The sequence below is a fragment of the Gekko japonicus genome, unplaced genomic scaffold (genome assembly GCF_001447785.1).
Source record: "Gekko japonicus isolate JY-2015 unplaced genomic scaffold, Gekko_japonicus_V1.1 scaffold362, whole genome shotgun sequence".
NCBI lineage: Eukaryota > Metazoa > Chordata > Lepidosauria > Squamata > Gekkonidae > Gekko > Gekko japonicus.
Window position 1 is genome coordinate 280,161 of NW_015160220.1, and position 23,472 is coordinate 303,632.

The 23,472-nt window shown below is 41.5% G+C and overlaps 1 protein-coding gene across 4 annotated transcripts in view; it reads right to left on the reverse strand.

Annotated features, from left to right (window-relative positions):
* The window catches only part of LOC107110299 (calcium/calmodulin-dependent protein kinase type II delta chain), a 196,946-nt gene that overhangs the window by 43,428 nt on the left and 130,046 nt on the right, over positions 1-23,472 (reverse strand). For all 4 annotated transcript variants that reach the window (XM_015411086.1, XM_015411063.1, XM_015411069.1 and 1 more), the window contains exons 6-12: positions 22,514-22,586; positions 13,421-13,523; positions 12,761-12,844; positions 10,451-10,545; positions 8,879-9,001; positions 6,908-6,991; positions 5,919-5,961 (exon numbers count right to left, since the gene is read on the reverse strand). In XM_015411086.1, coding sequence (XP_015266572.1) covers positions 5,919-5,961; positions 6,908-6,991; positions 8,879-9,001; positions 10,451-10,545; positions 12,761-12,844; positions 13,421-13,523; positions 22,514-22,586 — 605 coding nt within the window. The remainder of the gene's footprint in view (positions 1-5,918; positions 5,962-6,907; positions 6,992-8,878; positions 9,002-10,450; positions 10,546-12,760; positions 12,845-13,420; positions 13,524-22,513; positions 22,587-23,472) is intronic.

Genomic DNA, 23,472 nt, shown 5'->3' on the forward strand with positions numbered 1-23,472 from the left:
TAGCTAAAAATAAGCTATTTTCTAGGCAATGCTCTCAGTGGCCATTACTAAGCAACTACAACAGTACTTCCAGTCTTGGTTTCTGTCAGCAAAAGGCAGAGGACAGGTTAATAAGTAAAGAATGAAGCTGAACACTGGGGGTACAGAGTAAAGGAAGGATGGTTTGAGAGTGGGAAGGAGAAAAGGAAGCAGGGAACCCTAAGGATATGAGCTGCCAGGACAGAAAGAGGAAATAATGTGGGAAGGGGGATACAGGGGAAAGTAAGGTGCTCCCCCAAGTTTTTGTAGGTTCCCCAATGTGCCACTAGGTCCAGCCTAGCAGCCAGGCTGCCACTGCACAACTAAGTCAGACTTTTCCCAGAGAAAGGCTACTAGGGGGAGAGAGAGGGGGAAAGCTGAAGACAGAGGAGCACATAAATGTAGGTTGGCTGGTGGGTGGAAAGGAGAAGAATGTGGGAAAAGAGAAGAAGCTGGAGGGGTTTTCAAGGAAGGGAAAGAGGAAATAATGGGGGAAGGGGGAAATGACCGCTCTGCAAGTCCTTGCAGGTCCTTCATTTGCTTTATCGTATTATCAATAAAGACATATGTATCTGAATATCATTACAGTTGTAGAACTTTTAATTAGGCCACTTTATTCCACTATTAATAGAAAACAGGGAAACCAAAGACCTATTCATATACTTACCAGCAGAGGAACATGGCAGGGACTGCCCTACATGTGCAGTGAGTGGGGTATGCATTTATCTGCACACACAATTTGAGAGACCCTTTTCTCATGTGTATCATCTTCTTTTCAAGAACTTGTGGAAATTTATGTGCACATGTTGCTAACAGCACATTACCTCAATATAGGAGGGTGAGGCAAAAAGGTATATTATATCCCACTTTGTTTGCGGTTAACCTCATCCTTGTAACAGGATCATTTAACTTTTCAAGAAGAAATATCTCCTACTAGAAAGAAAGCACAACCCCAATCCTATATACCTGGGCTGAATACTTGTCTGAAACAACAAGGTAACAGCCTCACACTACCAAAATGATATCACAGTTTGTGGCAATGTGCTGAATCTGCAATACATATGCCTCAAAAATTGGACCACATAAACATTTACAACTTATGGATACAAGCGCAAATGAAAATACTGGTGACTTTACTAATAACTACGACTGGTGAACTTGCAGCATTTTGGCTTGGATGTGATGTGGGGATGCCACATTGGCTTTAGATAATTCTTTGGGTTATATTCCATTGTATATCAACAGAAATATTCTGAAGACAGCAAGTTTAGAATGGCCTCCTTCTGCTGTAAGCACTGTTTCAAAATGGCTCAGCTGGTTGGGTATGGATGTGGGAAACCCCGGTTCAAAAGTCAGCTCAGCACTAAATTGAACTGGTCCTTTGAACCAGTCTCTTTTATTCTAACATAAGAGTTGTTCGGAAACCAACAGGCATTAGTTACTACAGTTTAAACCCAATTAAACCAATTGCCTTAGCCTAGAGTAACTCGGCCTAGGACTGTTGCTAGCCATTCAATACTCAGTACACAAGTGTTCAATACTCATCATGTTCCAGCTGTTGAGAAAGGGACCAGAACTATACTGTGAAACAACGTTTGGGTGTCTTTTTAAAGCAGTTTGCAGAGTTTTCAAGAAGTAAAACATCTTATCACTTTTTTTAAAAAATAAGGCCATTTTAAATATCCATTAGGGCTTTTTTGTGATAAATTTGAAAGAGAAATTCCCAATTAAAGTTATAATAAAGGTTTATCTAGCACTGTACCAGTTTCAACAGATACACTCCCAGTTACATTAAGTATGAAGAATTTGACTTGTGTTCATACACATTTCCTTTCAAAGGCCAGACATTTCGAAAATGCCATTAAATCAGTGAGCAAACCCAAAGAAATAGAATTGAGGATAGAACTAGACATTACCAGAATTGCATGGCTGGCATAGAAAGCAGCACACAAAGAAATCCAAAGATAGAAAAGGCCCTGCCACCAGTGAGAATAAGAAACAGAACTGAGGCTAGAACTAGATACTACAGAGCTGCACTGCTGGCACAAAGGCAGCACCCCCATTTCTACTCCTCTCTCTCCCTGGTAACATCCATTTCTCCAAAACCCAGCATGATGTCACCACACTGTGAGTTTCCTTGGTCCCACAAGTGACACCCAAAGAAGTGGCTCAGTAGTGGGGAAAACTCAGAGCATGATGAAATCACGTCGCCCCCTTAACATCTAGTTCCATCCTCAGGCACTGTGGAAGAAAATCAAGGTGATTTGGGACAGGTATCATGTTGCTTAGGAGACAGAAGAAAAAACATTTCTTTCAGCTCCTGAGAGGCTTACCTCACAAGAAACATACATTCCACATAACAGGAACAACAAAAGGGGGGGGAATAAAACACTTTAATAAATACATTATTATGGACAAGTTACTCAAAAAAGCATGCCTTACAACAAAAATATAATGAACAACTCAAAAACCCTCACAAATGAATGAAAGATTTTCATAAATATAATCATGGCAGACAGCTGCCACACCAAGACAGTCTGAAGGAATGCAACAAATACAACAGGCAAATTCATGAATTAAATCAATTAAAAAATTGAAATGATTCTTTATACTTGTTAAAGGAAGCGCAGAAGGTTAAGAGCGGAATACGACAGTGGCAGTAGTATGTGGAACAAAGACTATTCTGAAGTTGATTGGACATGTACACATATCACAGTTTGCTCCTTTAGTCAAAAAGGTATTCAGGAGTAATGAGGTGGACATAGGAGAGAGGAAACTGTTTAAAAAAAGCCTTATTAAAATCTAAAACCCTCCTCCCCATGGCAATTTTTTTTGGCTATTATTGCAAAAAAAAAAAATTAAAATTACCTAGGACTGCATATGTAACCAGTAGAAGCACTGTTCTAAGCTAATGGGCTGAACCTGCCTTCGTGAGGTAGTATATAATTAAACCTGGTTAGTTACAGAGTGTTATGATGTCTTCATGTTTGGTACATGAGCTCTGATTGCAGAGCCATGAACCACCACAACACAAAGTAGGAATTAATGCCTTTCCCCAACACAGCTTTCAACTCAAAAACTGAACCTGAAGAACATTTTATCTTGAGACCTATTTTTTACACAGCTCTCAAAGGGAATTTAACCAAGAGGGAATTTATTAGTTATTATCCTAAGAGTTTCAACACTTTCATCTCTGCTATGCTTAACCCACTCATTAAAGTATTATGACTTATCTTTACTTTGAACTGATTGTGACCTCATGCAGCATTGTGAAAAGGGGAATTTTACTGATTATATTCCAGAGGGCTGCAGTGGCTGTCCTGATGTGAACCTTAGCCTCCGAGTGTCCAGAGTACAAGAACACAACAGTGTCCTCCAATTGAGTACCATGCTTAACTTGGGCCCAGGTATTGGGATGACAACAGGAGGAATTTCAGACAGGCGATATATTCCGGTTCAGGAACGGTTCCCAAACGGTTTCTGGTCTGACATTTCAGACAGAACCGTTTTAGAACTGGTTCCCTACCGGAATATATTTGTACTTTCACATACAAATGCTTCTGTCCCGTTCAGGAAATGGGGCTAAACCGTTTTATCTGTAAACCACTTCCAAGTAGTCTTCAGTTTAGTTTCCTGGATCCGAAACACTTTTTCCCGCCGTTTTTCGCTCGCGCGGGCGATCTCCAACTTTTTTTAAAATGTTCGCTTTAGAGTTATATAGTGCTATTACACAACACCACAACAGCATTATAGCAACCCCATTGGAATGCCTGGAGAGTATAGCGCTATAGCGCTCTAAAGCAAACGTTAAAAAAAAAAAAGCCGGAGATCGCCTGTGCGAGCGAAAAACAGCAGGGGGAAGTGAGAAAAAGCAGTGCAGTCTGAAATTGCAAACCGCTTCAGATCCAGCTGTTTACCGGTAGGGGAAAGCCATGTATGAAATGGCAGCCCTATACCGGTTTACTCCATGACGGATCAAAAACGGCTTCAAACCGGCTTAAAAAGGGTAATGTGAAATTCCTCTAGATATCACACAAGGAAATGCACAGAAATTCTTTATATGGAAACTGTCATGGTACCAGAAGATACTGCTGGAATGACCATATTTTATAGATTGACAGTAGATACTATTCGTGATTTTGGTTTTCCATCAGAACCTATTGTACTTTTAATTTTTATATTATAGGTTTCTACAATATTTACCACTTTTTAAATATGTCTCTGGTGTGTGGCTAGGAACAAAAATTTCAAATCTAAATAAGTGTAAGAATGAAAAGCCTCTATACCACATATTCATTTTTATCAGAGGAGGAAAGAGAGAATTGACGAGAAAAGGCAGATGATTGAGCCGAACAGAGGGATTTTTTTTCTTTTTAAAATGCTATTCTCCATGTATTTCATTTGCATAGCTTTTAAAAGGTCGGCTTTTAAATTAAGATTGCAGACTCTAAAGTGTTATGTTTAAATATATTATGGTATTAACACTGACAGAGTAGATTTAAGGTGCAATCCTGTGCACCGTTATAATTGTTAAATCCCACTGAGGCTTAAGCCATCTATGTGCAGAACAGCAACCTTAGATAGGCAAGATATTTTCAATATCTTTCACAATATTAGAATATAATCCGCTATCAGCAACATGAAGTGGGCTGTATCATTAGCAAAGGAAATGATGGTTACATTGAAAAGTAGTTTAAAGAATTGTGTTTTTCTTCCTATGTGCAGAATCATAACATTAGATAGACAAAATATTTCAGTAACTTTCACACCATTAGAACACACTCAGATCTCAAGACAGGTTTGCTATATCATCAACAAACAAAATGAGGCTTAAATTGAAAAGCAGTTTAAAAGATGGTGTGTTTTGTTCACAATTTTTTAATTCAATGGAAAATTCAATACCCGTTCTTTGACTATGATGAAATCAGCATACCTTTCTTTCAGGTTGGATACATGTATTTGCTCTTCGTAACTGAACAATTTATTATATAAGAGCCGGATCTGCCTCACAGTCATGGGAAGCCAACTTGGGCTCTTTTTATATAGATGTGGGACAGAAATGGACATGATAGATAAAATAACTACAGACCAGTAATCCATCTAGAAAAGCACTCTCAACCCAGACTGCCATAGGTTTTATGGTCTGAAGTCTTTCTTAGTTTTGCCATCTGAAAACTTTTAATGGTAGATGTTAGGAACTGAACCCAAGATCAAGTGTCAAGATACAAAAATCACGTTCTTCCACCAAATACCAAAGAATGAGTTTTCAGCAGATCAGCGAATACTTTAATGACATGATTTACTTCAGACAACCAAGCTAAGATCCTAAGCAGCTATAACAACAAAGTCTTCAAGCAACTTAGCTGTCATTGATGCATTACATACATGTTACCTGATTGACCCAAATGCCTAGCTTTGGACACTTATGTTGGATTCATAAATACTGAAGTGTTCTAATTATTCACATTCTAGATTTTTTTACATGGTGCATCTTGATTGATCCCAGGAACATGTCTGTGTGAAAACAACATCTTCCCAGTGGTCATGTTCATTAACTGTGGCAGGATATTTTTCAGCTGCCACAGTCATAAGGATCACTTTTGGTTAGCTGTATCTATAGCCGTTAATTCTATACTCTATAGCCATTAATGCTATATTCTCCTATGCTATATTCTCCTATGAAATTCACAAGGTGCCCACTTGGAATTCTTAATTTATTGTAATTACAGCTGGTCATTACACAGCAAAGCTAATTATCATGTATGTTAAATGTCTAAAACATGGCACCTGAGTGTATTAAAAATAGTATTTTAATATATCCACCAGAAGGAAAAGTTACAATTACAATAATCACATTTTAAGCATCCAACAATATAGTGATTACAGTGTAGCAAACGTACCTGAGAAGTTTCTTGTAGCCAGCATAGTTGTCAAAATGGCCCCCTGAAAACACATTCAGCAGAACAAGTCAATAACCTATGCGGCATTTCTGAAGATGAACAAAAGCCTATATCTGTGATTTCAAATGCTATTTGCCTGGACCAGCAAATAGTTCCAAAATGTTCATGTTCAAAATGAATATGTAACAGGTTTCTACTGTGTGGGTGTATTAACAGAGTCCTATATGAGAAGATCCATAAAGTGTGTTAAGAACAGATTGCCTCAAGGAACTCTGAGATCCATTATTCAGTATTCTGAGCTGTTCTGAAGTATTCCTACCCTTTCCTTCCGTTTTTGCGCCATCAGACAAAAACATCTGCTCCAAGAAAATTCATGTCACATTAATACTGACTAATTCAATGTTTATATCACTCTTTTCTAAATGTGCATGTTCTCTTTCTCTCTCTCCCTCTCCCTCTTAAAAAAAGAAGTTAAGAGGATTTGGAAATCAGGTTTTATTGTATTAATGAATAACATGAAAGTGGGGCATGGACTCTACCCAATGGGGGTCCCAGGGGAAAAAAATACTGGCTGCAATTTAAAGCTTTGAAGAGCTCAGATGCATGCACAGGGGCTTCTCCATTTGTTTTAATGATCTATGCAGGTATTCCAGGACATTACACAGAACAGGGGAAACCTTCCAGGTGCATTGGAATTGTTGGATTAGGGCGATTACTTAAATTTGTAGGCAGGGATCAAACTATTTTTTTCCCTTTTGCAGAGACAAACAAAATTATCAACAAAGTTTGCAGAAGTATCTCTGCAGGAAAACAAAACTGCTTGCAAACATACAAATATGCTTATTTTGTATCAAGACTGTCAATTTGTATAAATTTATGAGTTTTTTAAATTGAATTTTCAATTTAGTCCTAATTAAAGGTTTACTGGCAGTATGATGCAAGAAGCTTAATATACTGGAGTCCAAAATGAAGAAGTCTTTCTCACTTACCTTAAGTTTCCTTCTTGCATTGAATTTCTTCAGGCAGTCTACAGTCTCCTGTCTGTGCATCATAGAAGCAACAGTAGAACGTTGCTAAAGGCAAAGACAAGAAGAGTCATGTCAATCCAAGAATTTATACCTGCAAGATTATTCAATATTATTCTTGTTCATGAATGTTTTCTGGAACCTCCTACAGATGTCAGTATGAGTTCTGGGGTTTCACATCAGAATCAGAAGCTCCTATCACTACACAGGTTCAATTCCACTGCTTCACCACTTAACAACAAAGCTTGATACTTTGCCTGCATTTTGCCTTTGAGCTGATCAGAGGTATGTATAAAAACTGTCCTTTGCAGAGTGTTCAGTTGAAAGAGGTTGGGATGTCACTGGAAGAACTCTGCTTTAAAAACAGCATGGCATTTGTGATATTGTAAAACTCCTGCTATCAAAACTCTGACCAATGGAAAATCTCTGTTATTTGAATGAACAGATGCTTTGCTGTCTAATTAAACTGAAGATGAAAAACTAAAATGCACATTTTTTTCTAATTATAAGTTTTGTGCAATTGTGGTTCCCTCACTATCCTTACCAAAAGTGAATACTGATTCTATAACACAAGCTGATGATTTCTGAAAGGTGGGTAGAGATAAACTAAACCCATTTTTGGAGACTTGTTGCCTGGTTGAACATAAATTGCCAGTGAAGGAGAGCATGTAGAACACAAGACAATGGTGTGCATCCAGCCATCCCTGGGAGAAGTTTTCCTGTGCTCTTTCCCATTCCTTTAGCCCTCTCCAGTCCTCCAAAAGATCATCCATTCTTAGGGCTGCAGGATACATGTGGAGGAATACACATACTTGCCGGTGGGCTGGGATGAGGAGGGAGTAGGGGATGAATTCAACCTTTGCTTCAGAAGAGGAAGGAGAAGCAATTTACCCTTCCTCACTCCAGCCCCCCCCCCCAACCTGCATGCCTACTCCTCCCTTCAGGGCCCACAGCCCTGGAAATGATCTTTCTGGAGGTCAGAAGGGACTGTGGGAATAGAGAAGAACAGGGGGAAATTCTGCATTTTGTGCACAGTGTGGTAGGACACTGCTCTGCCTATCTAGTACATTTTTATCCCATCCTTCCTCCAAGGAGTGCAGAGCAACGTAAATGATTCTCTCTTCCTTGTTTTATCCACACAGACAACCCTGTACGTTCAGTTAGGTTAAGAGAGTGTGGACTGGCCAAGGTCACTTAGGAAACTTCAGCACACAGTAGGGACCCAGCTCTCACAGCTCCTAGTCTGACGCTCTAACCACTATACCACACTGACTTTAAAGGAATGGGGGATGGAGATGACAGTACAAAGCTACAATCCCCACTGGAAATTGTACAACTCTATAAGGGGAAACCAGTGGAGTTCAATGTAGCTCAACTGAGGGAACCAACACACGGACTGGGAACTCTCTGCCTACATATTCATATGCCAAAAATTCATAGCAGTGCTCTAAGTGGGCCTATACAGACAGCTTAAACGGGAGCTGAGAGGTGAGGTAGTTAGAGCATCAGAACTCAATGGAGAAGCTCTAGATTCAAATCCCTACTCAGCAGTCAAGCCCACAGTATGATGATGGGTCAGTCATTCTCTCTCAGTCTGTCCTGAGGGTAAAATGGAGGAGATGAGCATGTATGCCAACCTGAGTGAGCTCCATGGCGGAAGGATGCGATACGAAAATTGTAATGGAAAGAAAACTATAATACAACACCATTGCATTTGCCGGAGTCCCAGCCACAATACTGAGCTGAGCTTTTTAAGCAGACGTTGTTGGGAGAAAGGTAGGCTTATAACTATTTTCATAATAAATTAAAATGATCTATCTACGCTACAGTAAAATAGAAGGAAGGAAGTCAACTGTTGGACTTCAGATTTTGCACCTTGGATTGTCAAAGAAAGCTGCTACCAGTAATAGTGTCACTCAAATGGAAGGTACTTACACAGATCCATGGATGTTTGAGGGCCTCTGATGCATTGATACGTTTGGCAGGGTTGATTGTAAGCATTTTGTTGATAAGGTCTTTGGCTTCTGGGGTCACCGTGTCCCATTCTGGTGAAGGAAACTTGGAACGAGAAAAAAAAATCATATTGCTCAAAATAAAGTAAGTAGATTAGAGTCAAACAAGAAGAATATGAAAGAACTATTTCAAGAGATGTGCTGCATTGCTTTCTTGACCACTCCTTCTGAACAAGTTCATTTCAAACCAAAGCACAGGGTGAGTATAAGACAACAAGAGCACTGGGTTCAATCCGGTGGAAAAATTAATGGAAGGAGTTTGCTGATGTGAATCTTTCCCCATCTTCATCTTTCCCAAGCACCTTGCTTGCTTCAAAAATCCCCTTGGAGGGCTGGGAGAGCATCACAAACAAAATGCCAGACAATATGGGGGTGCTGCAGCAATTGGGATAGAGGAAATTAGGTAAAATAACTTCTCTCCTCTCTTCTGCTAATAGCTTGCACCGGCTATTGCACCAGGAGGAAGTGGAGAAAACCCATTGAACCTAACTATCACTAGGATACTACAAGCATCACCCCATCTTTTTAGTGTGTTGATGAAATAATTACAATAATATAATATAGATTGGCAGATTACAGAATTAAGTTATCAAAGTATAGGGGCAGAACAATGCCTAATCATGTCCAGATTTTTTTAAAAGGGGGTATATGAAGAGAGGGGCTGGGGTGAAGATACATTAATCTCCTAAGCAAGTGGGAATGGCCATCCACTTCTGGAAGGTACTAACCACATGTCATTGATTGCTGAAATATAAGTGTCATTGTGATAGCAAGCACTACTCCACCTGTTAAGTCAGCAAGACTGGCTTTGCTACTGAGAAGAGGCTATTACTGTATGAATGGCAATCTGCAAGAAGGAGTCTTCCAAGATGGCGAGTATAATCATATTGAAGAACACAGACATTTATCTGTTTGAAAATATATTACTACAGGTATCATATTGAATGAATTTGACAGGAGAAAAGCTCCCATCAATCTGAAATGACTTTTAGCTGCTGCAGCTGCCAACGTGCATGACAAATGCAAATTATTGGGAGTCATCTGGTAGTTTTGAACGGCAGAGTCAGGCCAGGTCCTTGGTGGCCTTACCAAAAGTTATTTCAGGTATGACCAGTTCAGAGACTTTTTACGTCAGCCAGTCACAAAAATCAATACTATATTCCCAGTCTGTTTCCATACCTGAAGAAAATCTGTAATTTTAGTATTTACACATTATTACAGATTATTATTTAGGAGATTTTTAATGCTGTAGATTACTGTCATGTGCTATATATGGGGGCTGCCTTTGAAGACTGTCCAGGAACCTCAGCTGGTTGAAAATGTGGTGGCCACATGGATTTTATCAGATCCACGTTGAAAGATATACATTGGCTGGTTAATGGGCACAATTCAAAGGGCTGGTGTTTACCTTAAAAGTGCTAAATGGCTTTGAATGGAGGCACCCAGCCTTTTTTCTGTACTACCCTACCTCAGATATTCCTCACAAGTTACTTACATCATAAGCGCCAGCCTTGATTTGTTGATACAGTCTATGTTGATCTTCATCCCAAAATGGAGGGTATCCCACCAAAAGAATGTAGAGAATAACACCTGGGGAAATCCACAGTGGCATTCATCTAAAATGACTCAACCATGTGATAATGACATGCGTGTGAAAATTTATTGCCCACAGAGTCATGTCTGTGAAGGTCCAACTAGACATGACAGCCTTCACAGATCCAACCCATCACCATTTTAAAGGGATTTTAAAAAATGCTGCAAGAGCCCACAGCATGGTGGGTTGAGGTCTTAACCCTCCCCCCAGCATACCTTTTATGAAATGGCCATAATCCCCCTGCCATGGTCATTCATTGTCTGTGAATGTTAGCAGCTTCTAGCAGCAAAATTTTCAGATGAAGAGAATGACTATATTAACAACATTCTATATGAGATCTGAAATACTTTAAAACTGCAACAGGCAGGGCTTAAATGACACACTGCACTGAACTACCATGTACTCCTCCAATTGGGTCTTAACCCTCCCCCCAGCATAACTTTTATGAAATGGCCATAATCCCCCCGCCATGGTCATTCATTGTCTGTGAATATTAGCAGCTTCTAGCAGCAAAATTTTCAGATGAAGAGAATGACTATACTAACAACATTCTATATGAGATCTGAAATACTTTAAAACTGCAACAGGCAGGGCTTAAACGACACACTGCACTGAACTACCATGTACTCCTCCAATTATGTTCTGTTCCTAGATTACAGAATCTGTTTACGTACAGGAAACACTTTGTTTTTTCCACATTTGCGACCACTGAGGCCACTGTACAAAAGACATAAGGACCAAAGACGCTTCAGCTCTCCTGAGAGAAAGTTAAGACATGGTGAATACATGAAGATGCTTTATACTGAGTCAGACCACTGGTCAGAGTTGTCTGCTCTGACTGGCCATGGGTCTCCAGGGTCTCATGCAGAGGTCTTTCATATCACCTACTACCTAATCCCTTTAACTGAAACTTCTTGATTAAAAAGATACACCAAACTAATTGAGAAACCACTCAAGAATTACGCTATAAGTATAGAAAGTTTTATTCACGATGAATTTTAGCCTCTTCATGACAGGCCACGAGCTATGAATTAATGGGGGAAAAGATACATAATTTCACTGACTTGATGAATATTCCCCCCATACTTCAATAGTTTGTGCTTTTCAAATATGTTTGTACCAAGAACAGAAAATAAAGATGGCTATCAAGTGATTCATTTAAAATGTGGACAGATTAAGACAGGTAATCGTGTTTGTCTGTAGCGGTAGAAAAGAGTAAGAGTCCAGTAGCACCTTAACGACTAACGAAACTTGTAGTAGGATATGGAGCTTTCATGAGTCACTGCTCACTTCTCCAGATACCAATGTGGTGTTGCACGAGAGTTTAACAGATAAATGGGCCAGCAAAGGACAAATAAGTGGGTTCTAGATCAAATCAAGCCTGAAGTCTTCCCAGAAGCTAAAATGACCAAACTGAGGCTATTGTACTATAAAAGACAAGACTAGGAAAAGCTGAAGGTAGCAGGAAAAGAGGAAGACCCAACATGAACTGGATTGACTCATTCAAAGAAGCAATGGACCTCAGATAAGAGCAAGATTGTTAATGATAGGATGCTTTAGAGGTCATTAATTCATAGGGTCGCCATAATTTGGAAGAGACTGGATGGTGCTTAACACACACACACGCACACACGTATCAACATATCAACACATATCACACACATCACTTAGCTTGAGACCAGCACTTGAGACCACTATGGTAAACATGAATAAACTAAGTAATGAACATTCATAATCTCTGATCTATTACTGAAAAATACTTTCCTGTCTTTTCCTTGCTTATAATCCCAACAATCCTGAATGGTAGGTCATGATTCTATTTTACGAACAAGGAGACCTGAAATAGAGAGGTTGGTCCTTGAGCTCATTGCATTGGTAGCTGAGCAGTGGTTTGCAAAGTGACCTCTCCTTAAAGTACTTTTGTTCTCAGTGAGTATTTCCACATTGTTTTTGTCCTGTAGAGCTTGGGTATGCCCAGAGGTGGCAGAAGCTGCTAATATTCACAGACAATAAGAGGGGTGGTGGTGGTGGGGGGATGAGAATATACGGTTAGGAAACTAAACACAAACACACTTAATGTGGAAATAAGCTGAGCAGAGGGCTTTGAGGTGCAACAAAGCACTGGAAATATAGCATTTAAGTTTTCCTTTATACTGAGGCATTTAGAGGAGGATAAGACTGCCCTCATCGCAGGAATAAACATGATCTTACCGCATGCCCACATGTCCACTGGCTTTCCATATGGATCTTTTCGTAGCACCTCTGGGGAAAGGTATCCTGGCGTACCAGCAAAACCTAAACAGAAACTATGATTCTAGTAACAGGAGAGTATTCATACAGTATCAGAGATATTTATAAAATGCCCTTACAATTCTGGTGAGTGAGCTAGATGTTCTTTAAGCCTTCCATCTTTGCTCATCTGTAGAAAAAGAGCTACCTGTCTGGTTACCTTATTTGCAATGCAGACATTTATTCTAAGCCTTCTTCAGAGGAAAAGAAAAAGACCAAAGTCATTCACAGAATGCCAGAAGGCACACTGGGGAAAAGCTTTTATTCTCCATTAAATCACTCTAATAAAGGGAGAATATGCACTATGGCAATACAACTAACAGTGATTAAAAATGGATTACAAAGTTAGAGAACAATGCACTAAAAACAGTGAATTAATACAATATGATAGCGTAACACATACAATGCAATGCATTATACAATAATGTGAGAAAACAGCCTTGACCACAGTTACAAACAGGATATCCTCACAATATGCCTACCTGCTGCAGCATCAGCATTGCTATGTTTGGTTTATGCATGCTGAGGAGGCCATGGGGCAGGACAGGGAAAAAGGGGTGATGAGTAAAAGTGTTTCCTTACCAAACCAGGCCTGCTGTTCACCTTGCACTTCTATAGCCAATCCAAAATCTGCCAGTTTTACGGCCGCCCCCTTGGACTTGCTTGCTAGAAGCAAGTTCTCGGGCTTCATGCAAAGGAAGAGGAAGGGGAAGAAAAATGAGAAATCATGTAAGTCTGCATTTCTTTAAATGCCCCCGCCCCACTAGAGGATCTGCTAAAAACAAACAAAAAGGTTGATTACAGAACGGGTTTGTCATGTGCACTTCACTGCCATTCTGGGAAAGAATGTATCTCTCCCTTGCTTTTGTAGCACATAAATGCTATATTTATGAATACATTTGCAAGGTCAAAAGTGTCTATGCTTTATTATTATTACTGTTATTATTTGAAAGGGCTGTTTTACTTATTAGGCAAATTATTAAAAAGCACAGCCAACACTTTAGGGGACTCAGATCAAAATCTTTTCCCTATATTTAAATTGTCCTTCCCTTACATTAATCACTTCCAAAAGTCAGGCGATTGGCTATAGGAGAGAAGTCCTTTTCTGGGGTGGCACCCTGACCTGGGAACGTCTTTCCCCAGAAGATAGTTTGGGGCTTAGAAGTCAGTGTGCTCAAGCAGCTGTACTGGTCTGTGCGTCGCTGTAGATTTCAGATAGTTCTGGATTGTTGCTAATTCTTTGCTGTTGAATTAGTGTTTTGTCTCTGATTGCTGTTTTGATTATTACAGTTTTATGGATATAAGGAAGACACCCCTCGGATTCTTTAACGGCAGGTTACATTTTAAAAATAAATAGATAAACTTAGTATGGCCTATCAAGGCTCAGTTGCTCCAATACATTGAAGATTACAGCTCTTTTTTCAAAATTTTCCAGACATATCTGAATTGCTTGGTATAGGTCATATAAATCAGAACATCACCATATTTGCTTACCATCTCTCCACTGTTCAGAAGTTACAGTAAGGGAGAGTGACCATACATAAGGAGGAGGCAGTGGGAGCATGTCTGTTGGCCTTGCCCCAGTCACATTTGACAGAAGTTGTGATCAGAGCCACATAGTATGCCCGGGAACACTATGTATGATTGGAGACCACTTGCTAGGGGCTCGCGATAACATGAACAAAGTTCCCAGTGCAGATGTTCTGTCTGCAGGTTCTGCTAAGTGTACTCTGGGGCAGGATCGCTGGGCATAGTCTCACTTTCCCCAGCCCTCTATGTAAGTTCATGTGCAGCTCGTAAAACAGGCCATCTGTCAAATGAACTTAACAGACATTTTTTTTTTCAGTGAGAGAGAAGCAGGAAATGATTATTTCCTGAAAAGCACTGCTTATGTAAACTAGTCCGCAACATCAGATGATCCTATTTATCTGTAACCTTCAACCATCTAACACAGTGAAAATGTAGGCCTTTAGTGTCATACGCAAGTAGGTAAGGGCCTACTCTCTTTCGCAGTATGCAGCTAGCAAAACAGCTAGTCTTTTCCCTGCTGTGCTGGAAGTACTTAGCGTCTGTCAGCAAATATCTTTGTAACCAAAGGACTGTTAAGTAAATATCACTGTCACAAGGAAGTAAATATGCTTTATTAGAAAACAACCACATACTTCAATAGCAAGCTCAATAAATTTCTGGGCTGCTGGACTATGCCCATAAAACAACATGCATTAGCCATTTCAGGACAACAGAAAACGTCAACGTGTTTATCATGCATGAAATCTGAAGAGGTGGGGCAAATGGGCATGACCGGAGAAGGATATGGGAGATTTAACAGCACAGTCTGGAGCATTCATCCAGGAAAGGAAAAAAGTCAATGTCTGGATCACCAAGTTGCACTCTTAGCTGCAGTCAGGCATAGAGAGAAGACAATCCTTTAGGCCACTGTTTGGTTTATGCAATCCCTCCATCAGCCTAGCCTACCTCATAGGATTGTTGTTGGAGAGGAAAGCCATGTTTGTTTCTCTGAGCTCTCTGATGAGATAAAATGAGATTTGAGAGGGATGAGAGAGATGTTTAGGAAGGCATTCAAGATTTATGGTGCATGATTTAAAGAACTAGGGGGTGTCTTTTTTTTTGGCTGGCTGATGGATGATTGTTCCTTGTTCTGAGCCTTTCTTCTGTTTTATTGTGTGCTGTGATGTGCTTTAACTTTCAATGTATGTATGGAAGAGAAAAATATTAATATAATCAAGTAGATGTCATAAAAATGCCAATGCTGTATTCTTCTAAGCTCTACTGCCAAGGAATCTCCACTCAGCTCCGAGGCCACGGGGGAATACTGGTTATGTAACAGCACAGACGGATTGCACGAATACTTCAAAAATTGCTCCCTTTTTCATTTTGTCAGTGATACTGACAGATTGAGACAAGAGCAGCACAAGGCCGAATGGTACATAAATAATTCATTACTGCACGTGGACTTGGCAGTGATGAGTTAAAAACAGCAGTAAATTCTTTACTCCCTTATGAAGGACACTGTAAAATAACAACCGTACAGAGGTTGAGTTGACATGTCTGGAAGGGTGTTACCAAAGTCTCTTAGCATGTCTTATCCTGAGATACCCTGCAGGTTTAATTAAGAGCTCTGTGGCCATAAAAGTGCTCAGCTACTGACTGACTACATCCCATCATTTCTTGGGAGAGATTTAAGCATGCAGTTTCATCTCTTTTTGAAATAAAAAGCCCCAAAAAGAGAACCTAGTGGCAGCTTAAATTTACTGAGCTCACATCCTTAATTGCGTGAACTGATCAGCCAAGTGAGGAGGAGGAGGAGGAGAAGAAGACGAAAAAGAAAAGAGATTGGAGAAGAAGAAGAAGAAGAAGAAGAAGAAGAAGAAGAAGAAGAAGAAGAAGAAGAAGAAAAGAGATTGGATTTATACCCCGCCCTTCACTCGGTGTCTCAAAGCGGCTTACAATCTCCTTCCCCTTCCCCTTCCCACAACAGACACCCTGTGAGGTAGGTGGGGCTGAGAGAGCTCTTTCAAGAACTGCCCTTTCAAGGACAGCTCTGACAGAACTATGGCTTGCCCAAGGTCACACCAGCAGCTGCAAGTGGAAGAGTGAGGAATCAAATCCGGTTCTCCCAGATTAGAGTCCGCACACTTTACCACTACACCAAACTGGTACATATGCACCAAACACAGGAAGGAGAAAATCCTTACGCCTCTTCATATGACTTCCCTGCACACTGACTTAAAATGTGGAAAGAAGAGCAGGCATGAGCACACTGGCATGCCCCCATGTGATCACTGGGTTATTTGCAATGTGTGAATGCACTGAAGAAGTGTCTGAGCTAGGGTTGCCAGGTCTTACCTGGCTGCCGGGGGGGTGCTCCTGCCCAGCCCCGGGGTCTTCTGAGGTGTGGAGGGGTGCCTCTTCCAAGGCGACGGCCAAGGAACTGAGGCTCCCCTTACCCCCAAGAGGTCCTGCTGCCACGAAACTGTTATGGCATCTAGAGCTGACTGCCGGATGGAGCGGGCAAGAGATCAAGTGTAAACACGTTCTTACTACACTTCAAAGCAATAAAGTGTGAGTTAAGCAATCCCCCTCTAAGCGACTGAGCCAAGTCAAAATGAACAGAACTATCTACGAGGAGAAATAGTGGGAGGGGAAACCGTGTTGCTTGGAAACCGTTACGTTTCATCCCCCCCCATGAAACATAACGGTTTCCAAGCGACAAGCCGAGAGGGGGAAAAAGATACTGACCGAGAGAGTCTGTAAACAAAACTGGAAGGTGTAAAATAGTTCAAAGCGCATGTAAATCAAAGACCTTTTACTTTAAACTAAAAATCTTCTTCCGGTAGAGGAAGAAGAATGGCACCAGAGAACAAACCTCCTACAGGAACTACCCAACCAACAACTCCTACCTGAAGACCGGAAACAGCTACTGATTTCTCCAACATGCTTGCAATGGCACTGCGCCCTCTACTGGAGCAGATGTCTAACATCAACAACAAACTCGATGGTGTTCAAAAGCAACTGATGGGAATTAATAAAAGAGCAGATAAGACTGATATAGCCCTTAAGAAAGTGGAGGCAAAACAGAAGCTGGAAGAGGTGGGAAAAGAGTGAATTTCTGACAAAGGACAATTGTTGCAACTACAAATGGAGAGATCAATGTATATCCTACTCTTCCAGGGTATCCCAGAACAGTAAGGGGAAAATTTAAAAGAACTATTACCTCAAGCATTAGTACCAGTGATGGAGCTTAAACAGGATCTATTACAAAATGATATGGACTTCATTAAGAAAAAAAAGCTACCTGGTGAAATATTTGTTAAATTTTCCAAAAGATCTACTAGAGGCACAGTCTTGAAAGCAACATCTGGAAAAACTCTGAAAGTTAAAGACCAAGAAGCAAGAATCTTAACAGATATTCCATCTGAGGTGCGAAAACGAAGACAAGACAACAATACAAAGACTTAACTTCCTTCCTACAAAATAACTCAACCCCCTACAGATGAATATTCCCAGAAGGACTTCTTTTTAATTATAATGATAAGAAGATCAGGATTGACTCTGCCCAGAAAGCTAAAGACTTTTTAGAACAACAACAAAGCCCGATGAAAGGAAAAATAAGGACAGTATCCAAGAAGAAGAGAAAAGCGAATGTGAATCAGAAAAAACCTCTGGGGTTTCGAATTCAGAAAAAGGAGTTGCTGCCCCTACATTACATAAAGTTCAACTGAAATACAAGAAAAGTAAACGTGAAAAATAAACAAGAACAACAAAACATAATGGATTATAAACTACCTATAGATTAGCATTAATGGCTCAAGTCAGCTTTATTAAGGAATTAAGACATTGATCACAGAACTTATATTTTACTATAAGGTTTTGTAAGAACGATAGACAAGACTGTAACTTTTGAAATATGATCCTTGCCTAAGGTTAGCTTCTTTTTTAGCCTTAGTGATCCATTCCCCATCCCTGTAATTGTGTAGTGTATAAAAGTAATAAAAATTATATTAAAAAAGAAAAGAAAGCACTGTCACCACTCATGAGGAGGAAACATACATCTGTAGGTGCTGAGCTCATGAGCTGGCTATCACATGGATGCAGGTCCAGAGTGCTCACACCTACTTGTCTTCTTCTTCACACATCCAGTCAACGTGAAGAGGGATTGTGAGGCACAAGGCTATACTGTTTCTTAAGCCGCACAACAAAAGAGATAGCTGTAGGTGTGTTGCAGTATTATGTAGAACACTCATGGGTACCGAATCCAGTCAAATTAATAAAAAGATCTGGTCTCCAATCTGTGTGGAAGAGGTTCCCTCTTAATAAACCCTGGTGATCAGTAAGCACAGCAAGAACAATCGATAAATATCTAAAGAAAGCAAATTATTTTGTGTGGCGTACTAGCCATTGGGTTGGATCCAACAAGCTTTTTTTACAGGTGAAAAAAGGAGGATGGAGTCCCCTTTGATTATACAAAAGGCTATGCTGGGGATCTTGAGACCTTCATGGACAAAAGCCACATGAAAGGGGGTCTGTAATAAGGAGAAGGATTGGACAAGATTGAGCAAAAAAGCTGGCTGGATCCAACCCACTCTCAGGACTGAGACCAAATTTTGCGGTGTCAATTGGTTAACAAATTCCACTTGGTGGGGGGGGGGGTAAAGATCATGTACAGAACATCCTGGAAGATGAAAATATTGCCCTGCTAATTTGAGTGAATTAAACAGATTTAAAGATACATAATTTATGCTGGATTGTGCCTATTTCCTTTTCAGATCAGGGATTTTCAAATGAGTCTTCCTAAACCAAAAAATAAAATTTGAAGGTATATTTTTAAAAATGGTAGTCAAAGTCTAGAATGTTACAAGTAGGACCAAAGTAACATCTTACAAATGTTCATGTGAAAATAATATGTGCCTATATTAATTTCAAAAGAGAACAGGGAGTCCTCCATTATTTGGGACAGAAATGTTTATTTGAAAGGCTAGTATATGTTTTGTGAGAGTGTTCATTATGGTACCGACTTCATTTCTGTTTATTTGCTAAAGAGGAGGAGGAGGAAATTGGGTTTATACCTGGCCCTTCAATTGGAGCCTCAGAGCAGTTTACAATCCCTTCCCCTTCCCCTCCCCATAACAAACACCCTGTGAGGTAGGTGGGGCTGAGAAAGCTCTCTTGAGAATTGGCCTTGAGAGAACAGATCTGAAAGAACTTATAACTGACACAAGATCACACCAGCAGTTGCATGTGGAGGAGTGGGGAATCAAACCTGGTTCTCCCAGATTAGAGTCTGTTCTCTTAGGAAGAAAGTGTCCCGGTTCCGAAGCTCCGGGACATAGCCCACGCCCGCCAGGGGTCCCGATGACTGCCAACTCACCCAGAAGACCCCTGGACTGGGCAGCACCAACAACGAGTCAGAAGGCAGAACCAGGACGTCATAGCCTACAAGACAGCCTTGCAGCACCAACCCCCATCACTGCCAGCAAGACGCGGTGATCCGGGCGAGCCCAAGCACGGAGCAGAGGGCCCCAGGGAGCTGCGAGAGAAGCCAATACTGCCAAGGAGAGGCTGACAATGGGCACGCAGATGCAGGATAACCCATACGCCAGTGGCGGTAACGTGGCCCTAGGCTGACAGAGCTGCCACCGGCACAGTCCCAACCCCACTCTGGGTGTCAAAACAGTGTCTGAGCTTATCACAGGGGGCAGAGCTGGGAGGATGAGGAAAGAGATGGGGCCGGGGATGAGGAACATGCTCGAAACAACCAGGCGGAGACAGTGAGAAGGAGAGTCTGTGGGGATGCTGAGTAACCTGGGTACTGATGCATGGAGGTAGAGGGACTTACTGGGTGCCGTTAACCCCGTCCCCTGCCTATCTGAGGCTCCGACGCTCCCCCTCTTCTTTAACAAGTCTCGGCTCACAGGACTGATGGATCCTCCTCGCCTAGACCCACCACGGCCACGGGAGGGGCAGCGCCAGGGGCGCAGGATGGGCTTGACAGAAAGGTAGGAAGAATCCAAGGAAAGTAATTATCTGTAGGGCTGTCTAGAGCTCCCCGTGTGTGTGTGTGTGTGTGTGTGTGTGAGTGTGTGTGTTTGTCCAGATGACAGAATTTAAATATAAATAAGGAAATCAATACATAAGGTTGGGATCCAGACTATGTTTCCCTCTAACTGAAGACCCTTCTGCAAGCAAAACAGAATGATTGTGCCTCTTCCCCTCCTGCTGCAGTCCACTGATCCTCCTGAAATGCTGCTCCTGGAGAACAGGGGACCCTCAAGATTGACATGAGGGCTAAATCAGGCACCTGCAGCAAGATGGGAGAATTGGTGGAACTTACACTTCTTCCATTAGTGGAAAACTTAGTCTGGATCCAACCCATAACACAGAAAGTCGATTCACTGACACAACTAAATTTATAGTTGATGGGTGGCCAGCAGAACTGAAATGTTAAAGGTGCCAAAGATGAATACTTATATAAAGTTCTGACTTTCATTGACTCACATGATCAGTTCATCTTCCTTATTATTATTTAAACTGGCAGTGGCTCTCTAGGATCTAGGGCAAAGAAAGGTCTTGTTAGCACTTGATACGTGGGACCCTTCAGTCAAAGTGGCCAGTGATTGAACCTGCAACCTTCCACGTGCCAAGTTTGGACTCTTCCACATTCTCTCCACTCCCTACGGCATCTTGAAACTTAAGCGGATGCATATTATGATTCATGGCCAAATCAAAATGAGCTTGAGAAACAGGACCGGGGGCGGGCTCTGAGTGGAGGTGCATCTCCTGTGTCTCCCACCTTCTTTCTCCTGCTTACATCCTAGCTCCATTTTGGTCCTTGGAATGATAAGGACCATACTGGTGAGCCCTACTTTTAACTTTTACAGCTTTTGGGAGAGTCATGCAAGTTTATAATTTCAGAGGTATTTATGCCCCTGGGAAGAGGAAAAGAAAGCCTTCCCAAGTTTTCCAGAGAAGGCTGGCTGCACAGCTCTTTAGGTGCAAACCGTACAATTGTCCAATCAACCTGCAAATTAATAAGCGGACATTTTTCTGTCTCTGCATGCATCAGTGCAGCTAAATGGTGCCTCAAGACTGTGTAGTGTGGTTATCTTCCTCAATGGCATTACTCACCTTCAAGTCCCGATGGACTACACCCATCTGATGGCAGTGGAGCACAGCCTCCAGGATCTGCTGAATGCAATGACTGCATGCAAACACCAGGGGGCGTGTGTTAGTTCCGAGCTGTACACTCACTGTCTGTATACCCTCAGCGAGACTGGGTTAGAGTGCAAAACGGGCAAAGGACTCAAGATTGTGATGTATACAACCTTTGGAAATGTAGACACAATTCTCAGCTAGAGTGGCTGCTGCCTCAGTCGTGATGCCACTGTGAAGGGCTTCATTTCACTTCCTTTGATGTGCATGATATTAATGGGAGGGAGAACAGATTGATGTGAACTCCAGTTTAATACATGGGGCCAATTCTGGGAAAGATGTTGCTTTGTATACCAACATCTAGATAACGAAAGCTGAAAAGACCCAATCAAAACAATTTAGCTTGTGTTGAGCTGCTTGCTCCTTCTCCTCCTCGTTTGCAGTTCTATCATACCAGAAGCCCTGAAGATAAAATTACTTTAAGTAGTAATGCATTGGAGATAAATTATTCACTCTTCATGGTTTCATTTAGCTGACCAATTACCTGCTTGAGCTCACTGGAGGGTTCAGCGTACTCTAGCAGAGCAATGTGCAGCCAAGTTGTTCTGCTACTGCAACCCACAGTCTCTGAACAGAAGTGGTGTTTTAGGTCTACAGGCTGACATACATCACGGCCAAAGTTCAACTGCATGATGAAATGCAATCTCCTTCCAAAATCTATGGCGATGTCCATCAAGCCATACCATACCACTTGGGATGAGTGGCAAAAATTCTGGAAGGTCACCCATCTTGCAGAGCCTATCTTGTCTTTTACGGTGATGTATGTTAGACCTGTGACACTAGCAAACTGAAAAGCAGCACCATGCATTATTCATTTTGTCACATTGAGGGTGAGGAAGGATAGCCAAGGGAACCTCTCAGCCAACCCACCCTTTACCCTCAAGCCAGAAGGAAAAGAAGAAAAAAAAAACACCTCTTAGGCAACCTATGGGACCAGATACTGACCTTTAGGTCTCTGTGAACTATGCCATTTAGGTGACAATGATTAACACTTTCTAGAATCTGCTGTATACAATGACTGTAAAGATACAAGGGCAGATTGGAAGGGAAAAAACATTTTAAAGGCACATAATCACATTCAATGTAAAAAGGAAATTAAAAAAACTTAAATCATAAGAAATAAAAAACAATCAAATCACATTTTGGATATGTTTTACTTAATACACTGAACTAGAACACAGCAATGCTCCATACGGAATGGAAGATTTATCTCCACTTACCGTGAAGCTTCCTTCTCGGTGATCCAGAGTGGGGCAGTCCTCCAGACTCCTTACTCCTGGGTAACAGCTCCTCGCCTCCAACTGTAGGGCTGGCAGCCTCTTTCGTCATGGAGAGGGGAGGGGCTTTTGCTCCTGCATCCCAGTCTTACTCCAAGCCACCTTTCCCCTGTCTCATAAAAGGAACAAAGACCACACTCCACAAAAAACAAAACCCCCAATGGGGGGCTTAACCCCAAACCAACTGTAACCACCCATCTCCCAATGACAACCTCCTGTCAACCTCTGGGTGGCAACCACTGCCAACACCCCTACAGGTGAAGGAAGCAGTTCCCAAATAAAAACATGGGTGGGCAAGGACTTCCCCACTCTGGATCGCCGAGAAGGAAGCTTCACGGTAAGTGGAGATAAATCTTCCGTTCTCCGGTGATCCAGGAGTGGGGCAGTCCTCCAGACTCCTTACTCCTGGGACATAGAACAGCTGTAACCCAGGGCGGGTCCAACTGCTTCCCCACCTATAAGGGATGCTGCAAGACTCTGCGGCCAAAGGCTGCTTCAGCCGAGGCCATTTTATCAATCCTGTAATGTCTAGTGAAAGAATGTGTGGATTTCCATGTAGCTGCCTTGCACACTACTCCCAGAAAGGGAAAGGCCCTGTAAGCTGCCGACGTAGCCGCCCCCCCTCAA